We start from the raw sequence: 14,908 nt of genomic DNA, 5'->3' as shown, positions 1-14,908 counted from the left end.
ACACACACACACACACACACATACATACATACACACACACACACACACACACACACATACATACATACACACACACACACACAAAAAAATACTATAAATACAAAAGATTGAGGCCACAGGAAGTCAACCCACCATACATGTCAAATGTGATTTTTATGATTTTTTGTGGAGAGGAAAAAGGTAGATACCATCAAAACATAGTCCATTACAGATGTTATTGCATCAAAGGAATATACAATTTACCATCAGGTACAAGATGTTACAAACTCCACTTTAATTACTTTTAAGTTAGACCAAGGCTTCACTGGCCCCTACCGCCACACTCAGGACTTGAGAGAGGGCTGCATGCCAGCAGTGCTGCCCATGCAGCATGGGGACCGTAAGCTGCCTCAGAAGCCTATATGACAGGAGCCCCCACACTACAGTCACTGCCCACACAGTGGGGAGGGAGGACAGGGGGAATCCTTGGGGGACTCTCTAGGCACTGCTTGTGCAACCGGGGGGGCACCCCTCCCCACTACAGCAGGGAAGGAAGGGAATCCCATGCAACTCCACAGCATGTGGTCTACAGCAGCCTAGGAGCTGCATGCTGACACCATATGGCTCCCAGCTGCACTGAAGTTAGACAGGCCTGAGTTAGACTGTAAACTCACTAGAGCTGGAAACTCACTAGAGCTGGAAACATGTGGCAGAGCACTAACCCACAATGGGTTTCTGAGCCTGATTCTGTGCAAATACTACCAACACTACCAGTATGTCCTTTGCTAATTTTTGTTGGTCAGTTTATAGTTTCATAGTTTCTAGGGTTGGAAGGGACTTAAGTAGATCATCTAGTCCAACCCCCCTGCCATGGCAGGAAAGAGTACTGGGGTCAAATGACCCCAGCAAGGTGTTCATCTAGCCTCCTCTTAAAGACCCCCAGGGCAGGAGCCAGCACCACTTCTCTGGGAAGTTGGTTCAAGATCCTAGCTGCCCTGACTGTGAAGTAGCGCCTCCTGATATCTAGCCTAAATCTACCTTCTGCCAGCTTGTGACCGTTATTCCTGGTCACTCCTGGTAGTGCTCGGGGGAACAGGGACTTCCCCAGTGCCTGCCGGTCCCCCCTGACTAGCTTGTAACAGGCCACTACATCCCCCCTCAGCCTACTCTTGTGGAGGCTGAACAAGTTCAGGTCCCGTAGCCTCTCCTCGTAGGGCCTGCCCTGCTGCCCCGTTTGTATGTTTGTATGTTAATACAAACAGTGAAGATAGCATAGAAATACCTTTGTTTCATGTAATACACTGCTTCAAATCATTTTACTAAAAAGGGAACAAATGCACTGTATATTTAACTAACTAAACACAAACCTGTAGGAAACTACTAACTATTTTCTCAAGGTGAACTGATTTAGAGTTTAAAAGCTTAAGAATTCAGACAGAGACAGACATATCTGCACTTTCCATCCATTTAATGTTGCTTAACAACACCACAGCTATTAGGGAAAGAATGGTATGGAAGTTTCTATTACATAGGCATCCTACCTATGTAATGGATTATGCTTGTTTCTGCAGGAGAAAAAGAGAGAAACAAGGAGCTCACCCTATATTGTGAAATTAACTCACATAGTAACTGGCGGCTATCCATCCATAAATGTTAGGTACATTTCTCTGACCCTGCCCTCATAACAAAGGCAACAATTTGTGCATGCGTGCATACCAGAAAAGTTCCAAAACAAAAACACCATTTCATATACTTTCTCCCCTAGGGAGAATAAGTGAACAAAAATGAGAGACATGAACAACACTGCTTAGTGCCATTCTGGAAGGTGATTTCATGTATTTAGTATGCAGGATTCAGCTCCTTTCAATATCATCCGTATACTACATTATTTTCAGGAAATAGCTATGTTTATTCTTTTTTCTTCTTAGAATACAAGTCCTTCAATTTTATCCAAAGGTCTAATTTCTATTTTTTTTAAAAGCACTTTGCCATTTACCAACATTTTCAAGAAAAATAACAGGCCTAAACATGTATTTGAAAACTTTATTTCACTTTAACTGTTACTAAGAAGAAATATTTTTTTCTGGGTATAGAAATCTTGATGAACATCATAATTCTAACAGTCATCATTTCTATTTTAATTCTATTACTCAAACTGTACAAGAAAAATATTTTCTCCAAGTATCTTGCTGTTAAGCATCTCTCTTTTAGGAAAAAAACGTTACTTTCTCTTTCACCGATTTTAATTTTTTCACCATTAGAGAAAATAAATAAGCAAGAGTGAGAAGAAATATGCTCCCCACCACAACCAATGGAACAGGGGAAAGGGATTATTAAGTTTGAAAAAGAAAGAGAAAAAGTAATTTAAAAATATGTATTTTTAAAGGTAAACCATCTCTGCACTTTTTTGGTCAGGGGAAAAAGTAAAGCAAATAGGAAAATTAAATAAAGGAGTAAAAGCAAAATTATTTTAAAATTTAAAATGAGATATAGGTTTTTCATTTTTTTTTTACTGCCAAAAATTTCCCCCAAAAGAGAAAATTTGAACAAAGTGAACCTTTCCCTCATAGAACATTTTCTTAAGTTGTACTTAAAATTTGGACTAGTCTTACTTTTAGTTACTTTATATTTTTTGTATTAAATAACCCTGTTCATTGCAATTACTGTCACCATTATTTACTCAATTCCTATTTCCCAATACTCAAAAGTATAAAGCAAAAATATGACAAAATAAGTTAAAGAGAAATACACTTACCCCAGTTCTGTCTCCAAAAAAATTCTAGTGTCTTCTGTACTGAAAAATGCTTTTTAACTGAGTAATGAACTCTCTGTATAAGCATGTTGGAAAATCCTGTGCGTTTCAGAAGGTAAGCCATTGTTGGCGAATGCCCAAAGGGATCAACTGCCCAGCCAGATTTTGGTTTTACCCCTGTTGAGTGTCAAGAAAATACAGTTGATCTTTCTCTTAGTTCTTATTTTAACAAGAGCTATAGACACATTATTAAACACAGGGATCTGAAAATTCATGTGAACGGTGCTTAATTTACACAGATGAATGGAAATTAAGTCTTCTTAAGAATACCTGTAGGGAGTTGGTTTGTGTGATTGCAGAGTGCCTAGCCATTAACTTTGAAAACTTGTGGCACTCATGAGAGGTCCCAAATGATTGGAAAAGGGAAAATACAGTGCCCATCTTTAAGAAAGGCAAGAAGGAGAATCAGAGAAACTACAGACCAGCTGGCCTCATTTCAGTCCCTGGAAAAAAAATAACAGAGCAGGTCCTCAAGGAATCCATTTCTAAGCACCTGGAGAAGGTGATTAGAAACAGTCAGCATGGATTCATCAAGGGCAGGTCATGGCTGAAAAACCTGATTGCCTTATATGACACAAGATGACTCTCTCTGTAGATATAGGGAGAGCAGTGGATGTGATAAATTCCTTAACTTTTGGTCTTTTAATATGGGTTGGTAGACCCATATCAACATTCTCACCAGAAAGCTAAATAAGTATGGGTTGAATGAATGGACTGTAAGGATAGAAAACTGGCTGGATCATTGGGATCAAAGAGTAGTAATCAATAGCTCGATGTCTAGTTGGCAGTTGGTATCACAGTGTATACCAATGGAGTGCCCCAGAAGTTGGTCCTAGGGGCCGGTTTTGTTCAATAGTTTCATCAACAAACTGGATGACTGGATGGAGTGCACCCTCAGCAAGTGTGCAGATGACACCAAGTTGAGAGTAGCAGATACATTAGAGAGTAGGGCTAGGATTCAGAGTGACCTAGGCAAAGGAGGATTGGACCAAAATGAATCTCATGAAGTTCAATAAGGACAAATGCGAAGTCCTACACTTAGGATGGAAACAATCCCATGTACAGGCTGGGGACTGAGTAGCTAAGTAGCCTTCTGCAGAAAAAGGCCTAGGGGTTTGATTGGACAATAAGCTGAATAGAAGCCAAAACTGCACCCTTGTTGTGAAGAAGGCATACTGGACTGCATTAGTAGGAGCTTTGCCATCAGATCGAGGGCAGCGATTCTTCCCTTCTACTCGGCACTGGTGATGCTGCATCTGGAGTACTGTGCCCAGTTTTGGTGCCCCCCAATATAGAAAGGATGTAAACAAATTAGAGAGAGTCCAGCAGAGGGCAACAAAAATGGTTTGTGGATTGGGGTACATGACTTCTAAGGAGAGGCTGAGGAAACTGGGTTTATTATTTAGTCTGGCAAAGAGAAGACTGAGAGGGGATTTAATAGCTTCCTTCAACTACGTGAAGGGTGGTTCCAAAGAAGATAGAGCTAAACTGGTCTCAGTGGAGCCAATGTTTCAGCATGGTTCCAGAACCCAAGGAGTTACTGCTGTTTGCCTCCCCACTGCCCCTTATTTGCTGCTGAAACCAGGGTTTTAGTCACTTCCGGTGACTAAAAATCAGTAATAGGGAAAAAGAGGGAGTGAGTAGCAGGGGCATTAACTCCCTCGGTTCCAGAGCAATGCTGAAACAGCTGCTACAGGAAACAAGGATTAGCATAGCCACTGCCTCCACCCATGGTCTGGATCCAGTCCTTAAGAAGCCCATAAGTCACCGGAGCACACACGCTCTAACATTTACACAGGCAAGTTAGGAAGAAGAAGAAGGATGATAAACTGTCAACCAAGAGGCTCACTGGTTCTGAATACCCTTTGACTTCAGGTTCAGGACCCAGGAACTAAAATGTTTGGTTTTGTTTAAAAAAACAAAAAACAAACAAAACAAAACAAAAAACAGAAGAAGAAAATGATTTCTGGGCCAAATTCACAATTGTCTAAATTCTGGAAACAGAAATATCTGTTTCTCCTCATAAAATTATGGGTTCAAGTACTCTATTTAAACAAATTTTATTCCATATTTAATCACACTTAAGTGCTATGCAAATTTTCCACTAATCAGGTCAAAAATATAAAATTAACATAGAAAATAATTTAAGTTCTTTGATTGGGAGCCTGTATTTACAAGTAGGAATCATAAACAAAGGATTTAATTGTGCAATTTTTAATGTGCAGGCAGACTGCTGCATATTGAAAGCTGCCCTTTACATTTGCAATTTGCAATTGGAAAAGTCACTTTTTATAATTAGGACTGTTTTACCAGAGGAGACTTAATCAATATTTCCTGTGGGTAGGCCCGTAAAATAATGCACTAAGCAAAAATCTTCTCACGTAGTTGTTCAAGAAAAATACTTTATCTCATAGAACTAAACTACATTGCAAAACATTAAATATCACTTCTCAGCTTAACTTACTAACTCAGTTTAATGTGAAAAATATCAAAATGAGGAGACAACATATGTACATACCAAGATTCTTCTCTAGCCACTGATGTCCTTCTATCAACTGGTCTATTAAAGCAAAGTAATGAGGAGAGGCCTCATCAGGCATAACCCAACCTCCTGTGACTATTTCAAACTGGCCACCTTCTATCAATCTGGAAGAAAATGAGTAAATTTACAGTCAGAAAGTCAAGACTAGCTTTAGAAAATAATGTCTTATACAAAGATAAAAATTCACAAATTTTAGAACTTATGCTGATAGTGAAAATATAAAATGTTAACTACTTACCTCAATAGTTTTAGTTTTTATAGAAGCTATTAATATAGATTTTCATTATTCACAGGACCAAAAATTAAATTTAAATCACATTATTTCAACTATGGTACTGAAACTGAATAAAAATGCAAGAAAACATGAGTGTTGTTCCATATCAACTGAAACTATCTGCTCTACTGCATACGCCATGCCGGGTTACTGATACTATCTAGCAAAGGAGGAAGATTGGCTTTCTGAGACAACAAACAAGCGCATGGGCCAGACGGCTGAAGTCTACTGGGTTAAGTGTTTAGGAGCATTCTATTTCCCAAGTACTGCTAGTATCTATCCTGTAATGCAGAGTTTCTCAACCCGTGGGTTGCAACCCAAAAGTGGGCTGCAAGAATATATGAGAGGGTGGCAAACAAACATTCAAAATGGAACAACAAACTTTAAAAATGGATTCTCCTTTAAAAGAGAAAACAATGGGAGAAACTGTGACTTTCCCCTTGCAGGTTGTCAAGAGTTCCAACCTACAAGGGGCTGCTTGGACCCCCCCCCCCCTTCCTTTACACACACCCCACCCTGCCCCAGACACTGGTGGACTGGGGACTGTGGGCAGGGGGTAGCGGGTCAGAAGCGAGAGGCACGGGATTGGGACTGGCCATTGATGTTTACAAATAGTTCCTGGTGCAACAAAATTGAGAATCAACTATTTAGTTGGTCTAATAAAAGATATCACATCTACCCAAAGAACCTTGCCTGCCTACATCCTTAGACCAGGAATGGGCAAAGTCTGGCCCATGCCCGGGATCCGGTCATCAGTGGACTCCATTTCCCAGCCACCCCTCTGCATGGCTGGGACCAGTCTCCGTGCAGACCCTAGCCACAGAAACACAGGAAAGCTCAAGGCTGGGGTTACCTTGGAGACCAGCCACAGCTGGTAGGGCTTGCAGCAGAGCAGAGCAGGGAGCTGCTGTGGAGCCACTGGGATCTTGCAATGGGGGCAGTGAGCTCCAGAGCCAGGGCACAGCAGCAATCCTTGGCCTGCATGCTCTGGGCAGGAGTGCACAAGCAACGGATTGCAGCTCTACCCCAGCTCCTTGTAGCACTGGAAGCCAGGTCTGGAGCACAGGGCTGTGATCCCTTGCCTGGAGTGTGCAGGATTCAGATCGCAGCTCTGCCCTGGCTCCATCACAAGATACCAGCAGCTCCAGAGCAGGCCCCTGTCCTGTCCTGCCCTGCCCTGCCATCATGGCTGCAGCTGGTCTCCAAGGCAACCCCAACCTTGAGCTTTCAAGAGCGGAGGCTGCTGGGGTCGCCATGGAAACCGGCCCCAGCCATGCGGGCAAGAGCTGCTGGGAAATGGAGTCCGGCTGCTGGCCCAATCAGCTATTTTGCCCACCCCTGCCTTAAACCAACATGGCTACAACCAATAACCTCGTAAACATGAAGCACTTCTCAAGATTATAAACTGCAGTAAAAACAGTATCCAATTCAACTTAAAAGGGATGTCCTTGAGACTAAAATCCTACAGTTACAGGACTGTATATCCCCCATAAAAGTACCTCATCTAAATACTACAACTTTTTTTCCCTAATGGTCATGATCATATCTTGATAGAAGAGACATATAATTAGAGATCCATATCTGGAGGCAAGTAAAAGGGTCTTTTTTTCATTGGGGTATGTAGTTGTTTGGGTTCTTTATTTTTCACTACTGTTTTTGACTGCTTAGTCTGCTCTTCAGCTGACATCACCACATGCATAATATGTATAAAATGTCAGAAACCCAGAGGACAAAACCCAGCACCTATTTGTACATGTTGCTGACATGGTAGCCTGAGTCTACCCAAGGGTTCTTAATTGGTCATCATTATTACTATATAACGTTCTCTCTCTCTTTCTCTCAATGTAGCCTGCTGTTAGAACTCAGGAACAAATGGCCCATCCAGCCCACTTTTACATTCTTGCAAGCAGCAGAATGCAGTAAAATACCTACATGAACTGCAGTGTACTAGGAGGAAATGCCTGTTTGACTAAAGACTTGTTACAGTTTTTACTTGACTGTATTTGAAACGGTAGAGTTTATTATTCTAGGTGGACCTTGTGTGGCTGATCAGAGTGTGAACCAGGACCAGATGTGAACTAAGCAGTTTTTGTTAGGGTTTTAGGGCCTAGGCCCAACAGCTTTTGCAAGGCATCCAACTGCAAGCATAGCAAGCAACCAACAGGACAAGTTTACCTACAAACTTAGCCAAGGAGGGAAGGGCACAGTAGGAGCTTTCTTTCAAAGGGAATCAAGAAAAAGAAAATGGCTAGTAGAGGATCACTGACCATGAACCAAGTTGATGAGCTGTGTTTACAGTCCTCCCTCTCTGAAGCAGGATGGTCCAACCATATCATTGAGAGAGATGTTAGACAAGTTTTTGGGTAGAAAAAGCCTTTTCTCAAGATAACCTGTTATTGCAGACTTGAGGGTCTGACTCCAGCATCGGATGTCCCTTGGTGGTCAGGTTAGCCTGCTTCCCTCTGACCTCCCTCGCTTCCCATGTCTCACCTCCTGTGCTTTTGTTGTTAATATGATACACTGGGGAGGCTCCTTCTAGAAGCCAGAATAGCTTGCTAGGTGCTCCCTCCTCTTGGCTCTATTCTTGGGGCTGATCCACCACCGAAACTCAGTCCTGCCTCTCTAGGTACCCCTCAGGGTTCATTGCCTTACTAATCATACCCACTGTGGTCCTACCAACCCTACCCTCTTGGCCCTAACTATGCCTAGGGGTTCTAATTGTGGTCAGAACACCTAACTATGTCTTAGGGGTTCTTCAGCTGCTCCCAGAGCCATGCCCATGTATCACAGGTTTTATTTAGTTGCAATTTGGAGATGGCTCCTTTGCCCCAAGCCAACACTTGACTAAACCCTTATCTTGGCTTCAGCATTCATGGCTTTGGCCCTTTTTCTCCAGCTACGACCCCCAGTCCAGGTCCACTGCCTCAGACCTCAGCTCCTGGGCCTCAGCCCCTCATGTTCCTGCCCAGACCAGGTCTCAACATGTAGAGCAACCTGGCAGCCTGATATATGGCCTTCAAACTTCCTCCACAGCCACAACCTGGTCCTCCAGTTAGAGCATAAGCTCCAAAGTCTGCTGTGTCCTGTTACGTGGCTTTGCTCTCCCTATCCTGCTGTGCTCTTCTTTCCTAGTAACAGAGGCAGGGGGACCACCTGCTTATGTATTCCAAGGACCATCATGGTTTGTAAAATGCTACTTATCTGAAGGCAAAAATTACCATCTCCACCTGGACAGAGGTGAGATTAACAACAATCCTTTCCTTTCTGTTCCTATTTTCTACTCAAAATCACCTTCAATTACCCATCTTAAATAATTCCCAAATTTTACTTTTCATTAAGTGTTGGAAAATTTAAAAGATGATTTAAAAGGCAGTAATGACTTAATTGTGAAGTCCATATAATCTGTTAAAGTAAAAATATTGCCCAAGTAAATTGACTATATAATATCTTTAGTACTTAGACTGAATCATACAAAATGAAAGCAGGAATACACCATGATTTGAGAGCTTGGAAAAAACTGCATATTATGCTGATCTCAATTACAGCAATAAGTGAAGATGCTTCTTATTTATCCATTTCCTAACGTTGATCTAATTTCCTTTTATCTATTCTCTACTGTCATCCTACCACATCCTCTGCTGCTTCCACCTACACCTCCATTTCACTGCCTCCCAAATCTCACAACCCAATTCCACAAAAAGCACATGCACAATTCTTGCAGACCTGCTCTATAAGTAAATGAGCATAACAGTGAGTACTGGGAATAGCTGGTTACCTTGAGGGGGAACAGGTAATAGATGCAAAAAAAGTGATATTTTCCAGCCTTGGCCTACCTCCCATCATGACTTCCACTTTTATTGTAATTCCCATGACATCTAGTTGCTTCCTTAAAGTTCCAGCTCTTGAACTCTCTGGATTACATGAAAACCTCACAGTTAATTTTTGTCAGCCAGTGCCTATCCCTGACAAGACTGGAGAGAAACATGGCAATTATGTCCTATAAAGCCTCTGAAGAAGGAAAAGAAATAAAATCCCAGGATTTTTTAAGTTCTTTAGTTTTAAGCCAATCATTTTAAAATTTTAAAATAAAAAATATATATATCTTCTATTTTGTGTTCTCAGGATAGATTTAGGGGGTGGGGGAACCTACCATCTTTGAACACTTCATTTTTTACCACGATGACTTTCAAATGATAAGGTTATATTTTCAGGTCTCTCTCTAAACTAAGTACTAGAGACTTTTTTTATTTCAAGATTAATTAAACTAAAAGAAACTTAATACATACTATTTGTTAACAGGCTGATAAAATGTCACTGATTTTAATCCATGCCTTCATTTTATCACACCTAAAAATTTAACTTCACCTAGAGATGTTAAGAAAATTATATCTTTACGGTCACAAACCAGAAATTACGGTCACAAACTCTGCCGCGACCGATTCAGGCTGGACATAAGAAAGAACTTCTTCACTGTCAGAACCCCCAAGTTTTGGAATAGACTGCCACCGGAGGCGGTTCAAGCACCCACTTTGAACGCCTTCAAGATGCATTTGGATGCTTGTCAGCAGGGATCATAGGATCCCAGCAAGATTTCCTGCCCCTGGGACAGGGGGCTGGACTCGATGATCCTCTGGGGTCCCTTCCAGCCCAAAATGTCTATGAAATCTTCTTTTTTATTGCTGTATGTCTTTTGTCAAAACCACTGGCCCTTTTCTTTAAAAACCTGATGAACAACTCACTTTCTAGGGTGTTATTTATTTATTATTTAGATATATATCCTGCCTCACACAGAAAACAAAGTTATAACAAAACCCCTTTTTTTTCCCCTTACTAATGCAAAAAGTAAGAAAAAATGTACTTTCACCCCAGGTCAATATAATTTTTTTTTGTGGCTTAGGATAGAAAAAATAAATGAAATGTTGAAACTCAATTGCAGCATGAACAAAGGAGCACAACGTACGTCTTAGGCCTGTGCAAAGTGGCTAGTATTCGCTTTGGATTTGGCTGATTCAGGGGACAGTGATCCAATTAGGTGATTCAAATCACTGTCCTGATTCAAGTCGGCTGAATCTGATTTGGAGATTCAACAGCAGCCAAATGTCCAAATCAGCCAGGCCAGGCTCATCTCCCTCCCCTCTCCCAGTCCAACAAGAGCCGCCCTGCCCACCCCAGCTCCCAGCACTGGAGAGGGGAGGCCCCAGCTCAGCAGGTGCTGCCAGGCAGGGGGGTGATCCCCCACTGTGTGTGGGGTTCTGCATGAGCCCTGAAACCTCCCCCCCTGCTCCCCCAGCCCCCTCAGAGGTGCCCTGCACAGGCCAGCTCCAGCCCTTTAAGGAAAAAAAAAAATACCTTAAGAAACCCTGGGACTCACCGCTCCTGCTGGCGGGGGATGATCCCTGCTGCCCCCTGCCACGTGGGGGTCTCTGCAGGAGCCCCCAAAGCTGCACCAGGAGGGGTGAGTCCCGCGGATTTTCTCTGCTTTTTTTTTTTCTTAGAGGACCAGAGCCCCGATAGGCAGGACAGCTGTGTGGGGTCCGGGGTCGAGGGGACTCATGCAGAGCCCCCCATGCAGCATGGGGCAGTGGGAATCGCCCCCCTCCTGGCAGCACCCGCTGAGCACCGGGGCTTTTTTTTTTTTTTTTTTTTTTTTAAAGTACTGAGCTGGGGCAGGCAGGTTACTTCCCCCCATGGTCCCCTCCCCCACCCCTAATGTTTACCAGCTCAGAGTGGCTGCAGCTCCCTGATGCAACCACCAAGGACTTCCTGAATCAAAGCTCTCTGAATCTTTGCCGAAGATTCGGAGAGCTTTGAATTGATTTAGACCTTTAAATTGGTCCCCTGATTTGATTCGGATTCGGAGATTTGGCCACCAAATTGAGCCAAACCTCCTCTGAATCGAATTACCACCCAAAGCTTTGCACAGCCCTAAGTACATATGTAATGTAGATATTTTTATCTGGTTCTTTTCTAGCTATTCTGCAACATACTTCTACCCCCCTGGGAAAAAGAATATATAAAAAAATGGAAACAAAAATTGACAACAACAACAAAAATCATAGCTAACCAGCACGAAGATACAAGCTTACTTTGGAACAGATCAAATCTCATATGAGCAAGTTATTAAGAACACCATTCCACAAAAAGTTTAATTGCAAATAAGAAAAAGGTCCAAACCTTTTGACCGCATCCTTTTTTTGGCTATCTATTCCATCCCACCACTTTGAAAAGTAAGAGATTTCAGACCACATGAACTTCCTTCTCTTGTCTTCTTGCAGCTTGATGATCATGTTGTTTAGGATATGTTGTGTCTGATCTCTGAAGTAGTCATCAAATGTCTTCAACCAGCCTAAGTAAAAGATAAGAAAACAAGCACAAATGTTATATTTAAAGGATTCCTGAAGCAAGTGTTTTCCCTGGTTACAATAGAGTTTATCCCTTAATATGCACTGTGTTATCATTGTCAATTTGTGGATGATCTCTACCATGGTTCTCTGATGGTTCTTGATGTGACTTTAGAGTCCAATCCTTGAGCTACAGATCCATTTGCAGAAGCTGCAGGTCCTCCCCCAGGGGAGAGAAGGCTGAAGGCTGGGATTCCTCTCCTTTTCCTTCCTTTCCTCTTTCTTCTTTGCTTCAAAGCCAAGACACTTTATCTCAAAATGGGGTGCCACTTGGTTGAGGCTGCAGCACCTATGGACTCACTTAGCAGACAGTTCCTCCCAGTGCACGATGTCAGCATCCATTTTCTTGAGGTATGCCTTCAATGTGTCCTTGTAATATTTCCTCTGATCACCACGAGATTTCAGGCTGCAACTAAGTTAGGAGCACTTGTTTTGGGAGTTGAGAGTCAAGCATGAACACACAATGTCTGGTCCAGCAAAGCTGGTGCTTGAGAATCATAAGCACAACATTCACTTAAAAAAGCCAAACTTTATGTAGCGACAACTTTGCAGTACTAAACTTCTAATAAACAATAAGTAACTGCTCGTTTTAAAGACAATTTTTGTGGTTTTGTTTTAACAATCTTATTTCATCTTTCTTTAAACAAAAAAAAGTCAGACTAAAAACCTTAACATCCCAAGTTAAAGTAATAATATATATTTAAATTGCCAGATGGGTTAGTTACAAAAACTGGTTACTTTTGGCATAAGCAATGATAAATTAACTACTAAAATAGAAGTTTCCAGCTGCTGAATGATCCTCCTTAGGTACTGCCAAATGGAATTCCATTTAATTAGCCTTTATTGGCAGGATTAATTATAACGTGTTGACAAAGTATATGAAAAATTTCTTGCTGTGTCACATGCCTGCCAACAAAGGGTGTATGGCCATGCAGCCAGAGCACTCAATGTAGCAAATGTTCCAGCAATGATATACAATTATTTTTAAAAGTTCACCAACACACTGAGAAGCCATTTCTCCCTCACATTCCACATTATAGCCACAAACTACATTTTAGTATGCATTGGTTTAGAAGTTCAGACCAATGATCCTAAAATCCCTTTCACTCCAATTGTATTTTGCAAAGACAGAAACCAGGGCCCTCAAAGAAGTAAAAGAAAGAAATGCAGCTGAAATCATTGCCACTATCTAAAAAAGAAGCTTTCCACTAGACTCTTTACCTCACTATTAACATCTCTGGGCCTCTAAGAGTTTGAAATTAAAAATTAATCCACAGAAGAAACAGAAAATCTCCTAGGGGCCCCCGACATTACCAGGATAATGATATAAGATAAAGAATTTGTTTTTAATCAACCACATTGAAAGTCTAATCTGTAAACCTTGCAAAGTGACAGGTCAAAATGGGGTCCCAATCCCCTTCTCTCCCCAAATACTACAAGCTCCTAACTCCACTACCAAAGAAGGTCCCAAATCTATAGTAGGCATTATCAACTGAAAAAAGAGGAAAGAAACCTGCCATCAGCCAGCCCACACTCAAAGTCATTCCAGATCACTCTCTCAATATTTAAAGGTAAAGAATTTTAACTACCGGTCATGCCAGTTTTGAGCGAAGAGAGTTTGAAGAACTTACCATAAGGCCCCTTCCCCAAAACACACATGCACGCTCTATCCCAGTCGCTATCTTTTTTAGGGTGACGACACCCCTCAAAATGACAGGAAATATAATACAGCAAATATTCTGTTGTAAAGAACCCAAAAGATCACAACAGGTCAGGAGTTTTTTTTGACACTATGGATTCCTATTTCAAAGCTCTGGGTTTATCTTGTGAACCACTGTATAGTCATTTCCATACACACACAGTGCTAACATTGAGTAGCACTCTTAAAAGGATCTCATGGCACCCTGGTTAAGAATCACTGCTCTATCACATGGCTTGAGGAAAGGAGGTGAAATAAGCCCCCCCTCAGCTCCAAAACCTGGATGCATCTAACACCTCCATAAGTGAAAATCCCCAAGCAGTTTCCCACAAGGTTGGAAAACTATAAAAGAACCAAGCTGACTACCAGAGAGCCTTGCTATATAATATAAATATTTTCATTAAAAGCAGGTATTTCTTTCATAGCATTCTTACTGAACCTTCCTGAGAACGCTGTAACACAAGGCATAAGAAACTGATCCCTCATCCTCTAGCTGCAAGAGACTGGTTTCAAAATTTTGGTAAGTTTTAGTAGTAGAAGTAAAATGTCCTATTGAGGTAATGCTCTACAGGGGAAAAGGAAAAGATGTGTACTTAATTTCATAGAAATTATTACAAATTGCTGAAAAAGAATTTTTTCCTGCCTGCAAACTGGAAAGTCTAAGAAAAATTCTTAATACTGAATAAGAGTGCAAGGCAACAGTTAAAATAAAATTGGAATGAATTTTAAGCCTAAAAGCAGAGACAGGTAGAAGATAGAGAGCTGTGCTATGTAGAGATCTGAGGAAAGATGGGTAAATTAAGCAAGTTACATATAGAGATTAGGGGCGTTGGTACATGTGATGATGTCACAATGTACATGTGATGAAAATTTCCCTTTGTGTAGCTTAATGGTGTCACACATTACACATACATGAGTTTTGGAGATTTTAAATGAGTTTGCATCATTACAACTTGGAATGTTGTAGCTATTAGCTTGCTCCCTGGCCGTGGGAGAGATGAACAGGCTCCACAGAAAAAAAAGGATCGGGCCCCTGTAACAGCCAGAACCAGAGGGATTAATAAACAATAAATACGTGTTTCTTGGAGACTTTTGGTATTTTGCCTAAACAGGTAATATTAGTTAATATAAAGCTTGTAAGATTGTAAACTGCAAATGTAACTTGTCTGTCATAAGTTTAACCAAAATGATAAAATTAACT

At 41.4% G+C, this 14,908-nt stretch overlaps 1 protein-coding gene across 1 annotated transcript in view; it reads right to left on the bottom strand.

Moving 5' to 3' along the window:
* Positions 1–14,908, bottom strand: part of MAN2A1 (mannosidase alpha class 2A member 1) — a 225,671-nt gene that overhangs the window by 160,061 nt on the left and 50,702 nt on the right. The window contains exons 4-6 of the mRNA XM_019532463.1: positions 11,782–11,953; positions 5,310–5,437; positions 2,735–2,908 (exon numbers count right to left, since the gene is read on the bottom strand). Coding sequence (XP_019388008.1) covers positions 2,735–2,908; positions 5,310–5,437; positions 11,782–11,953 — 474 coding nt within the window. The remainder of the gene's footprint in view (positions 1–2,734; positions 2,909–5,309; positions 5,438–11,781; positions 11,954–14,908) is intronic.

Source organism: Crocodylus porosus, unplaced genomic scaffold (genome assembly GCF_001723895.1).
Source record: "Crocodylus porosus isolate Cpor-Errol unplaced genomic scaffold, CroPor_comp1, whole genome shotgun sequence".
NCBI lineage: Eukaryota > Metazoa > Chordata > Crocodylia > Crocodylidae > Crocodylus > Crocodylus porosus.
This window is presented reverse-complemented; position numbering and strand designations above follow the sequence as displayed.